The sequence below is a fragment of the Hibiscus syriacus genome, unplaced genomic scaffold (assembly GCF_006381635.1).
Source record: "Hibiscus syriacus cultivar Baekdansim isolate YM2019G1 unplaced genomic scaffold, ASM638163v2 tig00111662_pilon, whole genome shotgun sequence".
Classification (NCBI taxonomy): Eukaryota; Viridiplantae; Streptophyta; class Magnoliopsida; order Malvales; family Malvaceae; genus Hibiscus; species Hibiscus syriacus.
In genome coordinates this window covers 148,739-164,652 of record NW_024063150.1, presented here as the reverse complement: position 1 = coordinate 164,652, position 15,914 = coordinate 148,739, and the positions used below count along the sequence as shown (strand labels likewise).

At 36.2% G+C, this 15,914-nt stretch overlaps 1 protein-coding gene across 1 annotated transcript; it reads right to left on the bottom strand.

The window, feature by feature from the left end:
- Positions 1 to 3,661: 3,661 nt before the first annotated feature.
- On the bottom strand, positions 3,662 to 10,811 carry LOC120167124. The gene is given in 9 exon segments (XM_039176226.1): positions 3,662 to 4,179; positions 4,322 to 4,465; positions 4,712 to 4,990; positions 5,074 to 5,181; positions 5,549 to 5,828; positions 6,564 to 7,920; positions 8,605 to 8,883; positions 8,886 to 9,847; positions 10,588 to 10,811. Coding segments are annotated over 8 exon segments (3,546 nt in total). The 5' UTR covers positions 9,796 to 9,847; positions 10,588 to 10,811; the 3' UTR covers positions 3,662 to 3,990.
- Between the last annotated feature and the right edge of the window lie 5,103 nt (positions 10,812 to 15,914).

Genomic DNA, 15,914 nt, shown 5'->3' with positions numbered 1-15,914 from the left:
TTAAGGAAAGTTGTTTAGAAATTAGATTCGAACAGTGAGTTTAGAAATTCACCGTAAATTATAAAGAATTTAATAGAGGATTATCTCTATATTGTTAGATTCGTATATCAGTCTAGCTTTGTTTAAAATAGATGGTGACTAATTTTGATGTGTACATAAAAAATATGAATTTTTAATCAGTGATAGGTCAGAAAATAGGACATCAGATTCTACCAAAACAGCTTCAATCAGTCAACTTTGAAAATTCGTTATAAATTGTACAAGTGAAACTAGACGGAGTTCCTTATATGGTTAGATTCTTATTCGAGTCTAGTTTTCATTAGTACAAACAGAATAATTTTTAGTATATTAATTAATACATAATAATATTTGTTTGAATGTAGTACAAACTGCCAGAATATAGAATTTTGATAAATTGTATATTGAAAATAGTATAAGGCAAAGTATTTAAATCTAAAGCTTAGTGAGGCTTATATTTTGATTTAAAATAATGATAATAATATAATAATAATAATAATAATAATAATAATAATAAAGTGTTAAATTGAGTATAGCTTGTTTATTGATTATTATAGTTGATGACGATTTGTGATAAGTCAACCTCATTTTATTTTCTAGTATGATTTATAAATTTTGAGTATGGAATATTTCTATAAAATTTTCCATCAAGTTTTATGAATAATTTTGGGTATGAACTACCCAAGTATGATATTTACGATGATAAATTCTAAATGTCTACAATTATCAGATGATTTTCAACTATCAGATATTTACAGTTATCAGATGATTTACAGTTATCAGATAATTACAAATATCATATATTTAACATTTATCAAATACATATTAATAAATTATTTTATGATGATAAATATAAGTTCATTGTATGATGCATTGAGAGTCGTAGATACATTTGGTATGTCATTAAGTGAGTACTTATCAGTTCATCTTTGACACATTCGTGTATCAATGTTCAGCATCGTTGGTGCTCATTCAGGTTATGATTGCACTGAAGTGCATCATATCTCAGTTTCGTATCAGTTCAGCTTTGATACATTCGTGTATCAATGTTCAGCACCGTTGGTGCTCATTCAGGTTATGATTGCACTGAAGTGCATCATATCTCAGTTTCAGTTATGATTTGGCACCGTGTTGTGCCTAGTGCGCGCCTTAAACTCACGTACCTTATATTTTCTTACATATACATTGGGCTATAATAGTAAATGTGAAAGTTATGACAGTATATAAAAGAAAGAACATAGAATTGAAAAGGAAGTTATGAAATATGTTCAAATGATAAAAACAAAAGTTATTTATGATATTTAATGATGACTTATATGATTTTTGATAAAATCATGAGATGAATGATTTTCGGGTTTTTCAGACAGAAAAACAGCTTGACTATCCCGGTTTGAAGTTTAATGTTTTTCTTAAACTATAGTTTGTTTCTTATATTTATGAAATTTATGGTTATATTACTTTAGTTATATTTCTATCTCACTATGTTTTACTTAGCGTATGATGATTTTCATGCGTAGGTTTAAATAAAGTAGAGGTTGTGAAGTGAGAAGCTTACCAGCATCTTATGCAAAATCAAACTTACCGACATTATCAGTAAGACATCATAACTTTGACTTATTAGTGGCATGTACATTATATTTGTTGAGTTGATGCGACTTCTGTAGCTCGTATTACGAGACATATGGGCTATGGGTGTTACAATGACTCAATTCTTATTGTGAGAATTGAAAGGCACTTAACATCTTCGGATGACATTTTCGATTTTCTAAAAACTTGATTTACCAAATGGCCTTTTCTTTTATAATCTTAACATTGAAGTTGATTTGAAGGGTGTTAGGGTTTATATGAACAAACTTAACGGCGGTCGGTAAGGAGAATCGAGATTGGGTTCGATTCTCATTGATACACCATAACCCGAGCATGTACTTTTCCAGCGCTTAAAGTTGCATTGTTGTTAACGGCGATAACCGTGGTTAATCCAAGTAAAGACTGAATTTCGGAGATAGACTTGGGAATGTTTTACAGAAGAGAAAAGTAAGTTACAAGGGTTATGCCTTGTAGACTGAACCGGCATGTATCCAGAGTAAAATCTCTTTCGATGATCAAACGGAATTGAGACAAAACGAAGTTTGAAGCTATATTCATCTTATTAATTTCGTTTTAAAAATTTTACTTGATTTATTTCTTTTTCTTTATCTTTCAAATCTTGTTTTATTTTTCTTTTGATTTGACCCCCTTTCTTTTATTTTTCTTTTCAAACAATATCAAAACAATTTAACTTTGGAAACTCCTTAGTCCCTGTGGATCAACCTTTCTTCTCTTTAGTACGCTTTATTTCATTTATTTTATTTAAAAATAATGAATATTTTATTTGAGAATTAAAACGCTTGTCAGGCATTCCTATGGGCATTCTGCTGATTGGCGAGGAGAACCTCCTTCGTTTGTCGTCTTAGTTATTTACGTCTATCTTGGTTTCTGCCTTGGCTTGTGTTACGATTGTATGTGCGTGTTGACATGGTAATGAAATTCTATGCCTTTTATCAAAAAAAAAAATTATAATTTTAGTTGATATATCTTATTTATTATAGTATTAATAATTATAAATATAATTTAAATGCTATATTTTTAATTTACAACAGTATTTAAAATAAGCATTTTTTTTCAAAATCACTTTTTAACAAACAACAATCTCGAACAATTAAATTTTAAATTGTACTTTTAAATAAACATTTTTAATAAAAATTACAAATACCTTTAAAAGTCACTTTTTAAAAACAAAGACAAATTGGCATGCGAATAAATAGAGCTAACGACGGTGAAGAATATGGCATCCTTTTAAGGTAAACATGAATGATTCTTCGTGGTGTGACCCTTATGATGATTTGAAATTGAAATAGTGAGGATTTCCACCTTTTGCCCTCGGGTCTCAGCAAAAGTGGCTTCAAAATTTCTGAGATAGGAGCGTTCAAAAGAGTATAATGATCATAGCTATTGCTGAGGGCTTCTCTCAGTCATCTTGATATATCCGTAAAATGTACTTGCCTCCAATAGGGGTGTTCATTGCTCGGATTTAATCGAATTAACCGTCCGAACCGAAATTTAGTTCGGTTAATCAGTCGATTGAACACCCCTAGCCTCCAAGCTTGCCCCCAGATTTGCCCATCACTTCTTCACTCTCCCGAGGAAGAGGATTGAAGAGAGTTTTACCCCCCACCTCTGTTAACATTTTGGGCTACATAATCTATTTCTTTGGCTGTAGCGTACCTGGCTGGCTTGTTGTCCATCAGAGCATACTTCGAGTGCTGGACCTGATGATATAGGTGGAGATTTTCTAATCGTCGGTTCTCTTTCACGTCTATGGTGGCTCCGTCGAAACATCTAGTGTAGTCTTGTATGGGATCTTCCAGCTGCAGATGTATGCTAAAGAGGCTAGCTTTGTAGTAGTCATCTTGTTGGCCAAAAATGGCCTGGACAATACCTTAAAATTACTGGTTGAGTTTGGAGGTAAAGAAGTATACCAATTTTTGGCCAAAAAACAATATCTCAAAGAACTAATTCACAATCTAAGCTAGATTGAAAGCAGTTAACATGAAGCAGTGGACAACCAAGAACTACTTCACAAGCTAAGCTAAAAGAATGATGAGATCCTCATGGCATGAACAACAAGATTCATTCCCCTTCCACCTCATTAAATTCCAGTAATGAAGGAAGGTCCCCCCCTCAGTAGGATACAGTGTTTGAAAATTACATCCTTCTTAATGTTCATTTTATGTACTACTTTCAAATGGGGGCAGAAAAAAGCAAATAAAAACTATAAATATTCTAACCAAACAAAATCAAACACACCTGCAGGCATGTGAACTGGGGCAGACAGACTAACCCGACTGCCGAGTCAGTTAAAAAAAAAGAACATACAGCTCATTCCTAAGTTGTTACGAGAGGCGAAACGAGGCAACCAAATCTGCATGCGATTCAAGCCGATATGGGTTCGTACGGGTATGATAGCCATGGGTGCTTCAGAGCCTCAGTTGCAGAAGGCCGCTTCTTAGGGTTTATTTCAAGCAAATGAGAAACAAAATCAATGAAACCCTGATCCCCCATAGGCAATCGATGCCTCAACGTTGTCTTCTTCGGTATCAGATATTCTAGCCTGTTGGTCTCCTGAGATATTGGTTAATATACACCACTTTTAAAAACAAATGCTTAAGCATAAAAACAACATTCATGTTGTAAATGGAGAAGCAAGGTCAAGAATAAACTACTTTTAACCGTTACAAGTACGCGATAAGAAGAAAACATATACCTGATTACGTTCGTAAAGCATGTGATTCTTGGAAAAGTATTTGTAAGTATCCCGTCCTTTTGCAAGCATGTCTTGTTCAATCGGTCCTATAATTCCAATTACTCTTGCAAGTAATGTCGCAGGTGAATCATTTTGGAACAGGACCTACGACATCATTTTGAAACCAAATTTGTACCAAACAATCACAGACAGTTGTTGCAATAAAATTGTTAAATCAGTTATGGTAATGATCAATATATCACTACACTTGAGCTATATAAGGGGGAAAGATAAAAAGGAGGAAATAATTTTAAACCAAGATTATTCAAAAATAGTATTTAAGTGAAAGAATATGCTTTTCCAGTAGCAATGACTAAAGAAATTAATACATGAAAAAAGACCAGTACTTACATTGCCAGTACAGAGTTCTGCCAAGATGCAGCCAAGCGACCAAATATCTATCTTCTTATCATATGGAAGTCCTAGGATAACCTCTGGAGCACGATAGGACCTGGATTGAACATAGGAGCATAAATGATCTGTCTCAAAACAACTGCTCCCAAGATCAATGACCTTCACCTCACATCTACTATAGCTTTTTACTAATATATTTTCAGGCTTCAGATCACAATGTATTAGGTCAAGGCCATGCAAAAACTGAAGCGCCTCCAAACACTGAATGGTAATAGACTGCAAGGAAGAATTTTAAGAGAGGATTAAATAATGTTAAGACAGAGATTAGATGTTCTTCTGAAGAAAACAGCTTTCAAAACCTGCAATCTTGGCATTGTGAAGTAAACTTCTCCACCTGATTCCCTATTAAATTTATGAAATTCATATAAGTTTGCCTTGAGAAGCTCACAGACTATTAGCAAATGCTCCTGGAAAATAAAGAACAGTCAGTTGTTACTAAACACTAAGATAACATTAGCATAAAGATAAAACTTCTAATTTCACCAACAGAGAAAAGCATTTATATTGAGCATGCCAACTTGAACTTCAACAAACATAACCATTTGCCTCCGGAAGCAAGACTTGTTGAGAGAAAAAATCCAGTATTAAATGTATGTATCAATAGAAACATGCAAGAATTAGGACTAGAGCACAAATACAACAAACCTGCAAACATCTAAACAATGGTAAAAGAATGTAAAATAATAAGAAACGAAACATCCAGTGTCTAGAAACATTAAGATTTAAGGAACATAAAAAAAGGAATAAGACAGTTATTGGACAGCATTCACTTACTCGGTAGTAGAAGTAATCATACAATCGGAGAATGTGATGCTTATCAGCTGGATCATGTTTGTTAACATACTTAAGAAGCTTAATCTCATCAAGGCTTTGATCAAAAAAATCCTTGTTGTTCTTTATAATTTTCACACAGACATCCATTCCTGTGTGCAGGTCATGTGCTTGTATAGCTTTGCTAAAAGAAGCCGATCCAAGGTACTCAGTGACATGATAGCGTCCAGCTAAAACAGAATTCAAAACAACATGGAAATTCTTGTCCTCCTCAAATCCAGTTCTGAAAAGAAAAAGGAGGGCTAATATAAGGAAGTCTGTAAGAGATATATAGCTAATAAAAACATTAAACCTTTCCTTATAAATTATACCAGAGAAATATTCCAAGCAAGAAAAAGGCATTAGATGATATGTCACAGGTTGTAAAAGCAGAAGAAATTTAGCTATCGAGATATGTTAGTGTCATTGATAACAAAAAGCTGCATCTATGAATATTCAATAAGCTTTCTTTTCTTCTCTTTTCTTAGCTTTGGGTGGTCCAATTATAATTGCCATCAACCATTTCGTGATCAAAGTTATAAGTCAATGGCCTTTCAGGTTAAATATTGTCTTAACAATTAATAACAGAAAAACAAACGAAAGAAACCAGTTTCAACTTCCAAACTGTGAATTAGGTAAATTTTAAGCTAAGAAAGAAAAGATGAGAAAGGAAAACCAGTCAACAATGAGACTCTAATTAGTTAAATGGAGCCCTACTCCCATCCGGTTGACATTAAACACTTTGGAGAATAAACATATTAAACCAAAACACTTAGTCCGTCAGAAAACTAAAAGTGGAAGCTTGCAACCTGCTTTGACTTTCCAACCTCAAGCAGAGTTCAAGGAAACTACCACCGAGGAGGTTCAAGAACGAAGACAAAAGAGAATATGCATCAGACCATTTACGCATCAACAAAATTTTGAAATTTGTTTGCACCAGCATATTACAAATACGATTTGTTACTAAGATAAGACATGCCTGTTTTTCCTATGCACAATCTTCAGGTTGAAGGTCTCAAACTCCTCTTCCTGTGCTATAATTTGTCTCACTTGCTCTTGGACAGCAACAACCTCTTCATCCTCGAGTGACACCCCAGGATCTTCTTGTCTCACACCACTTGTTTTCCCTTCCTCTTTTTTCTTCATCTGCTCTTCTTCACCAAAACAATAATTAGAGACAGTAGAAGGACTAGAATTTGCAGATCTTACAGCATTGGCATTGTTTTCATCCCTAGAACTATTGCCGGAAGAATCACTGCTTTTTCGTCTCCATGTAGCAACCATATCATCAGACCCCATCAAAGCACTCAAGCAGTCATCTTGTTCATCACCAGCAGCATTGCAGTTACTTGACCACAGAGACTTACTAGTACCTGCAGGCACCAACCCATCTCTTAGGGGTGTAGGAAAAGAAAAACCCCTATCTGTAAGATTATTCAGCTGGCAAGTCAGACCTTTATCATTCCCATTAACATACTTATCGGTATCAATTTTTCCAGTATTTCTTTTATCCCCAACTGATTTATCGATACTTTTCATGTCTATCTCATGATGACTTTGTCTAAACCCTCCAGTAGCAATGTCATGGTCATGAAAATATTCAAAATCCCCTTCACTACTTCCTCCAATTAAACTTTCACGTACTTCACTGCCAATATCAGCAGCATCACTGTTGATTCCTACACCAATAGACCTAACTGAACCATGCTGATCATCATTTATGCATATATCATCCAGATGAGATCTCCCACACTCATTAAGAACTTTCCCATCCTCTAGCATGATAAGGTCATGTGTCTGTGTGACAAATCCCTGCCAAACAGGTTCAGCATGCATCAAACTAAGATCCTCTTCATCCATCAATTGCTCATCATACTGGACCATTAAATCATTCTCATGAGTCCTAATATACATTTCAGTTCCAGACAGCCCTATAGGATCATCTGAAGCTGCAAAAGGTTCAACACTCTTTGCCTGGATATAATGTTCACCAGATAAGTAAGACTCCTCTGCAAATGATTTATCATCATCTTCATCCTTGGTTTGACTTCTTTCTTGTGGATCAGGAACACCAGAATGCCCGGTTCCCTTCTCATTGTCACTAGGATAATCGATTTCATGAGCCAGAAACCATGCTTCATCCTCAATAGGTTGCCTCATGTAACCAACATCGTCGTCATCATCATATTCATCAGAGTCCCAATACTCATTCACATAATCAACAGATTCACTCAATCCATCACCAATAGTAGCAAAACCAGAAACCAGATCAGATGCATCTTCCGCAATGCCCTGACTCACAGAAAGCCAACTATCACCACCATTCCTTTTTCCACCTGGATCATCAAAAAAATGTTTTACAAGCTCTGCACAGCAGAATAAAAAGAGAAATAACCAAATGTTCTAAACAACAGAATCTTTCATAGTTATGAACTTTCGATTCAGAGACAGACAAAGAAATATTAGCATCCTACTCAAGGGAACCAGAGAATGTCACAAGTTAAATCCCTTATATGAACATAATAGTCTAAAGTGCAAAAGCTTCAGTGTGAAAAAATCTATTTAGAATTTGAAGAAGTGATAACCACTTGAGCCGTTGCCAGTTCAAAGCTAGAGGACGAGTGCACTTATAATGTGTAGTTTTATAAAATTAACTTCCAAAATAAAATGTTAGTTTACTAATTTCTTTATGAATTCACATTTCACAGTGCCTAAAAGCACCTGAAATGCCACTGAAAATCCATTTTGAGGCCCAAATAATATGTGAACTTATAAGGATATGATTAGTTCCAATCATTTTAACTGGCCAGTAAGGCTTCAATATCAATTCTGGAAGATTTGGAAAAACTGAGGGTAGCTTTAGGGTCGACTTAGGGATTAAGATTTAATAAAATACCATGAGATATAAAGTAGGAAAACAAGAAATTCGGACAATTGGCTAATTGCAATCATTATTTTAAATAAAATCAAATATCTCTGTAAGCACAATCATCAAATCACCGCATGGTATATGAACCAACCTGAAGAGCTTATTTGTTGCCCAATGGGAAGATCCAGATAAGACCCTATAAGGAATGCATTGTCAGCACCAGTGAGCTTTGGACCTGAGACATCAGGCTCATATTTTTCCTCCCAATTGACAACCAATTTCTCCTCCGACTTGAGTTTAACTGGTGGCAACCTAGGTAACTCTTCTTTTGAAGTTACAGATGCAAGAGGGAAGGCCAACCCCGTAATACCCTTTTGCTCAGTTGTGCCCTGAGACTTCCCAAAGAATAGAGCCCTTCCAACCTCATCCACCTTTCCTCAATTGTTGCCCTAACATCAAGTGTATATGATTTCTTTTTGCCTTCTCTCTTATCTGAAGTATTAGCAGCATCATATCTGATAGATACATCCCCTTCAGAGGATGGGAAAACAGTCTTCACAGAACAATCTTTCCATATCTCTGAAGACGAAGTCGTGGGTTCCTCAGTTCTAGACCATCTTCCGTTGTCAATAAAGTTGTCCTTCATGTACACATTGTTCTTCTTAAATCGTTGCTCAAGCTCCTTACTTTCACTGGTATGAAACTTGTCATTCGTGGAATCTACATTAGCTTTGCTAGTATTTCCAAGCCATGAACTTTTGATTTCACCTAAAAACATAATCTCTTCTCCAGCTTTAAAACCTTTATCTGTTTCAGGAGCTTCAGTTGCACAATACCTTGACTGATCTTGTTTCTCTAGCTCCAAAAGGCTAGCACCACTATCAAAACCTCCATTTTTGTATAGATCAGAACCATTGATGGTATTGACGTTCCTTAACTGTAAATTAAGTACGGTCTCCTCTGAATTTTTAGAGAAAGTGAAACTCTTATCACTTATCACTTTTGCTTCATTAGGTTTATTATGCTCCCCAGTAGAAGCAGCATTTCTCAATTTGCTTTCAGACCCATTTCCAGCCCTGCATTCTATCTCTTTTATTATAAGTTCCTTGGAAACCTCACCACTGTTTCGAGAACCTGAAACATGACCTTCACCCACTGTTTTTTTTCCCTTTTCTTCCTCTAGAACCTTGTCAGAGTCTGTTTCTTCAAGGGTAAGCTTCTGAAGGAATCCATTCAAATCAGGGCGGTTACCAAGTTCACTAAGCAAAGCTGCTTCAGCTCTAGTAAAGCGATTTCTCCTCAGAAAGTCCAAAATCACATCTACTGAGCTTGGTTCTGTCATTATGATGTGCTATAGATCTAGACACAGCACTAGAAGCAATAAATTACCTGACCTGAAAATATCCAAACAAAAGAAACAAACAGTTTATGTATTTAAAGTAAAAAAATTGAACAAAAATGTCAGCTTTGAATGCTCTTTTCACATTTCAAGAACAAGGTTTGGAGAAGATACTCAACAAGTTTCGAAAACATTCAGTTTTCTCCATTTCCTTCTAATTCAATATAAGAAAAGTTACCCAAAACTAAAAGACAACCAGAAATAATCAAGCAGTTTTTCTTTCTTATTTGGTTGTCAGGTGAAATTTGATTTATTTTTGGTTTCCTTTTATGGAACTGACCTACTTCCTAATAATAATAACTTAATCAAGGTTAAGTAACAACTGCAATTCCATGAAAACAAAACTACGGCTATTAAATAACTTAATGGTGATTATTTTCTTAACTGACAAACCTGCTTGTCTTAACTTCAAATGCTAAGAAAGTACAACTCCGTATCCCACATTTCTCGTCCCGCCCTCTCTTACTATTGAAGTGTAATGTTTTCCTTTTACCCTCTTTAAAAATCGCCCCTAATTTCGAAAAACAAACCATAATATTGATACATTTTCCTAGACCTAGAGAAATTCCCAATCTCGTGAATCAAAATAGAAAGAACGACAAGATCCAGAGCTCCAACCAAAAACTCTAGAAATTGCTCCCAACAATTTAACAAAAACTGATATTCAAATTTAAATTAGTCGACCAAAACCGGAAAAGGAGATTGGGAAAGAAAAAGAGAAAAAAGAAAACTTACAGATCGATGAAGAAGAAGAGAAATCATGCCGATCTCTGTTGGATTTGGATTGCATGGCCCTATTCCACATTAAAACTTCAAATGCCTGAAAAATTGTACTGGGTTTTATCTTCAAGTTTGCCTTGCTTTATTCCGTTATCTCTCTTCTTCAGCTTGGTTTGTTTTTTCCCTCTTTCTGTGGGGTTATTGAACTCTTGGTTTTTGACCTGCAATTTCTCACCAGCCTGCAGGGCGTGTTAAGATCATCAAAATTTAAATGAAAAAAGAAAGCAAAAAATCGATAATAATACCTTAATAATTATTATTATATAACGGGAGGGAGCATTATGCCATTGTCATGTCCATTCTGCCATAGCTTTGAGCTGGTCGTTTTTTCGAAATATCACCAATACCTTATAATATTATCTGTAAGGTATATTAAGACTATTTTTTTTATCTAATACCTTTTACAGTAAGACGTGCCTTACATCGCGTTTTACATTGATATGACGTTACGTGGGGATAAGACGTTACAGCGCGTTTTATGCTGATATGGGGTCACGTGGGTATAACGCGGGATAAGGGTCACGCTTTACCTATAAAACTGACACTCATCAGAAAAACGCACTCCTGCGACACGCCTTAGGTTTAATTACCCCTATTCCGGCCGTTCACACCTCACCCCCTCCCCTCCTTATAAATATCCTCATTCTCAATCACTTTCATCACACCAAATCCTCTCAACTTCTCTCAAATAATCTTATATTATATTTTAACTGTTTAAGGTATATTTTATTATATTTAATATTTTATTTAATTAATTTTTTTTGCAGATATAAAATAGAATGAAATCTACTCCGCTTGGATGGAAATCATATATCGCGTCATTTTGCCGATACGATAACATTTTAACGTTTTAATATAATTTAAATTATTAGTAATAATTTATTTATTTAATGCATGATTATTAGTTTAAAAATTAATTTTTGTAATTATTTAATTTTAGGAGAATACCGTGTATTAGATCATTTTATTATGAACCTTAAGTTAGTGATATCAAGTTGTGTCTTGTCGTATTTAGTAGAGGCTGGATTCGGTCGCATAGGTAAATATGAGGGTCACTGTAAGATAGAACCAGACCTTATTTCTGCCTTAGTGGAGCGGTGGAGACCGGAGACCAACACATTCCATCTTCCGTGCGGAGAGTGTACGATTACACTTGAGGATGTTTCTATGCACATGGGGCTTGCGGTGGATGGAGATGTGATATCGGGGATAGCGTACGGTTCATGGACTGCTTTGTGTCGGGACTATCTAGGACGTGTCCCGGAAAGTTTTAACGGTGGTCGGATACCGTTAAATTGGTTAGATGCCAATTTTCGGGAGTTGACCGAGGACGCCTTTGATGATGAAGTTAACATGTATGCACTGGCATGTATACTGCAGCTTATAGGAGGGTTACTGATGCCGGACAAATCGTGCAACCAAGTTCACTATATGTGGTTGCGACATCTTGGCGACTTTCGTCTGGCCGGATCACTCAGTTGGGGCTAGGTAGTTTTGGCTTTCCTGTACAGGGAGATGTGTCGATCCACTGACTACAAGAAAAATGCTATCGGCGGATGTCTCATGCTGCTACAGTCTTGAGCATGGTATCGATTGCCCCTTTTATGTCCCGTTGCCAAGAACCCATTCGTATTTCTGCTACTATTAAGGTAATTATAAAACTGATTTCGTATATTAATCATTTTATACAGTGTATAATAAATTTTATTTTCCTTGAATAAGTGGTCTACTGATAGGAAAAATCATCAAGAGCTACCTGATGATTTAGAAAAAATTAGGGTGCTAATCGATCAGAAGGTTGGCACACAGGTATGCATTTTAATGTTTAAAAATCGATTTTAGATTATAGTTGTATAATTAGATTATTATTTTGATAAAAATTATATATATTTGTTTTAGCTTGAATGGGTGACATATTCTAATGATGATGTGAGGATGGTGATCCCACCTGAGTTGATGGGCCCATTAGATGTTTAGATGGCGATGGTCCCTTTGATCTGTTATGCGATCATCGAGTGGCACTCCACTGATCGCGTGCTCCGGCAATTTAGTTGTTTTCAACCAATTTCGGAAGCACCTCGTAGTATGGACGAGTTGCATAGCAAAAATAGATGCGGCAAGACCGATACAAATTGGCTGGTGAGGCATCATGAGTGGGTCGTGTTGTGAGAGGATTGACATCGGCGCCTTCCCCGTAGAGAGCCCATTTTTACTGACCTCTTGATGGTTGTTGGGGGTTATTATGAGTTGTTTAACAGTAACAGGAAACCGTTTTGCTTTCCGAAGATGCACGAGGGTAGACCTTTCAGCGACGTCGATAGAGACGTTCACCGACACAGTACCATCGTCAGAGAGCAGGTGCTTCTGATTTATCCTCAACTGCACCAGCAGGACCTTCACATCAGCCACCGTTTACAGCGACTTACATATTGCAGCCATATATGATGTCGCCACCGCCGTTCCCTTACTCGATACTACCGCCGCCACCGTCACCTGGTTTTATGACCTCATCGCCGCCGCCGTCACAGAGTTTTATGACCCCTCCTGAAGGATATTATGGGTGTATGTTTGTAGATCCGACTTGGGGTTCATATACCCATATTTTGGTGGGTTCAGCCTCATCACCCATGGCCGCAGCACAGATACCTCCTGTACAGTTTTCATACTCAGCGATGTTTGGATTTTATGAGTTTTCCCAGTTTTCACAGGCCGGTGGGATAGTCAGTCATACACCTCCAGGGTCCTTATTCTGTGGAGGTGCTTCATCGTCGTCAGCTCCTCATCAACCTAATGTAGCTGCTCCAGGACGACGATGACGACGACGACGATGATGGTGATGATGATGACAGCAAGGAGTCACAACCACTGATACGAAGAAATCCTCCTCGAGACCGACAACCACCGCCCTGCGGAACACATTCGCGTTGCAGGCATCGATAGATTTTATTTGTTTATTATATTTGTATTTAGTTGTTTATTGGACTTTTTTATTGTAATTTTTTTATTATTTATCATTTAATACTTACTTTATTTCATTAATTTTGTTGGATTTATTTTAATTTATTTTGTTAAATTTGTTGGACTTTTTGTTAATGTATTTTGGTTAATTTTGTTTATTACCATTTAATATCAGTTATTGTAATTTGTTTATCATTTACCATTTAATACTTATTGTAAGTTTGTTGTATTTAAAATTATATTCAAATACCAAATTGTTATTGTTTTGATAAAATTTAATAATTGTGTTCGATAACTTTCTTCAGTTTGTCACTTATTGTAAGATCGAATGACATTAACTTGAAGTAAATGCAAATAAAAGTACATGAATTCTTATTTGATAAACAACTACATCAATTCCTCATCAATTGTTACTTGATGACAGCAGAAGTGGACATGTTTTTCTAGTGTGTCATGGGTTTCTACAATGCCCACATCTTCTGTCTTGTCTAGATCTTTCTCGAATATCCATATCACAATGAATTTGATTGAATTTTGGACGACCACACTCCCTCAATAAAGCTGGATTTGGTACAATCGAAAGCAATCTTGAACCTCATCAGGGTTTTTATCATTACCTATAGGGGGAACTCAAATTCGTATACCTTACAAACTTCAGATAGTATGTATACGGGATCCACAACACAGTTATAGTCTTGACGTGTATGCGAGCAAGCTACTATCACATCAGAGCATGGATACTACAGAGCTTGAAAAATCCCGCAGTCGCACGTTCTGTCCCATAGATTTATTCTTAACGACATAGCTTCAATCCCTTGAAGAGGCGACAACTCTGTGACAGGAAACATTTCATGTCTTTTAGAGAAGCTTGTTACAGACATTCCATTTGATGCAGCAATTTTTTTTGTAGATCTACAACTAATCTAGGTGATAGACATGACCGCCTTGCATCCATGTTTGAGCTTATCCCTCGAGCTTCGTAAAAGTGCCCCAAACGAAAATATGTAGTTTTTACCAAAGCCGCTACAGGTAAGTGACTTGCACCCTTTAAGGTTGAATTGATTGCCTCAGCCAAGTTGGTCGTCATGTGTCCATATCGATATCCACCATCATATGCGTTCGTCCATATTTCTTTATCGATGAGGCTGATGTAATCGTATCCTTCCTCATTTTTCGCCCGCAAATCTTGAAGCATTGATTCAAACGTTTGAGGAAGTAGTTTGTAACCTAATCAAAAAATGTATAACTTACTAACTTGCTTTCTTTGCAAAATTAAAATGATCGAAAGAAAATAAACTACATCAGCTTCACTTACCCATGCGCAAAATTAATTGACGCTCATCATTCTTCTTGTACCTTCCATGGTAGTTCGCAACAATGTGTCAGAGATAATATCTATGTTGGATAAATGGTGGTTTCCACATTAGACCCAAAAGGCTCTATTGATGCCTTGATCCCAGCTCTGCGATCTGAAATGACTCATACTGTTTCCCTCGTGATAACATGTGCACGTAAGTTTCGGAGGAAAAAAGCCCAAGAATTTGTATATTCTTCTTCAACAAGAGCAAAAGCAACTGGAAGAATGTTGTGATTGACATCTTGAACAACTGCCAATAATAAAACTTGCTTGTATTTCCATACAAGAAAGTCTCGTCGATCTGGACCACAGGCTTGCAATATTTGACATCATTAACGCACTGTGGGTAAGTCCAAAAACCCAGTAGAATTGACATTGATCGCGAAGAACTTTATCATTATGGTATGCATAGGAGGTTTTGAAGTCCACAATTGTCCCATGATTCAACCTCTGCACCAGTCTAAACCAGCTTGAAAGTTCGTTGTAAGATGCTTCTTATTCACCATGAAGTTTAACAATGGCATTTTGTTTTGCCAACCAAGCTTTTTTATAGGAGACAGTGTACCCATACTGCGATTGTATAGCTGAAATCAACACAGCAACAGCTATATGAGAGCTTGCTTTTACCATGGGCATGATGGCTTGACATATCACTTCAGAGTCCAAGTTGGAATGATCTTGGTTGACCCCTCCAGCACAATATGTGTGAGGACTTTGGTATACTGTTAGTTCCCATCTATTTTTTCTCTTCCTCTTCGATACGCGAACCATCCAATTGCATCCGTTTTCACGTCGGGCACAGTAGTGTACATATTTTTCTGTCGTGGAGTGGTCGACTCTCGATTGAACAAAATTACGGATATTGTAATTTTTTATAGACATCATCGCTTCTTCTTTTCTTGAAAACTCCATGCCTAAAGATAACTCACCATTATTTATTGATGAGTAATATCCATAGTCACCGAGA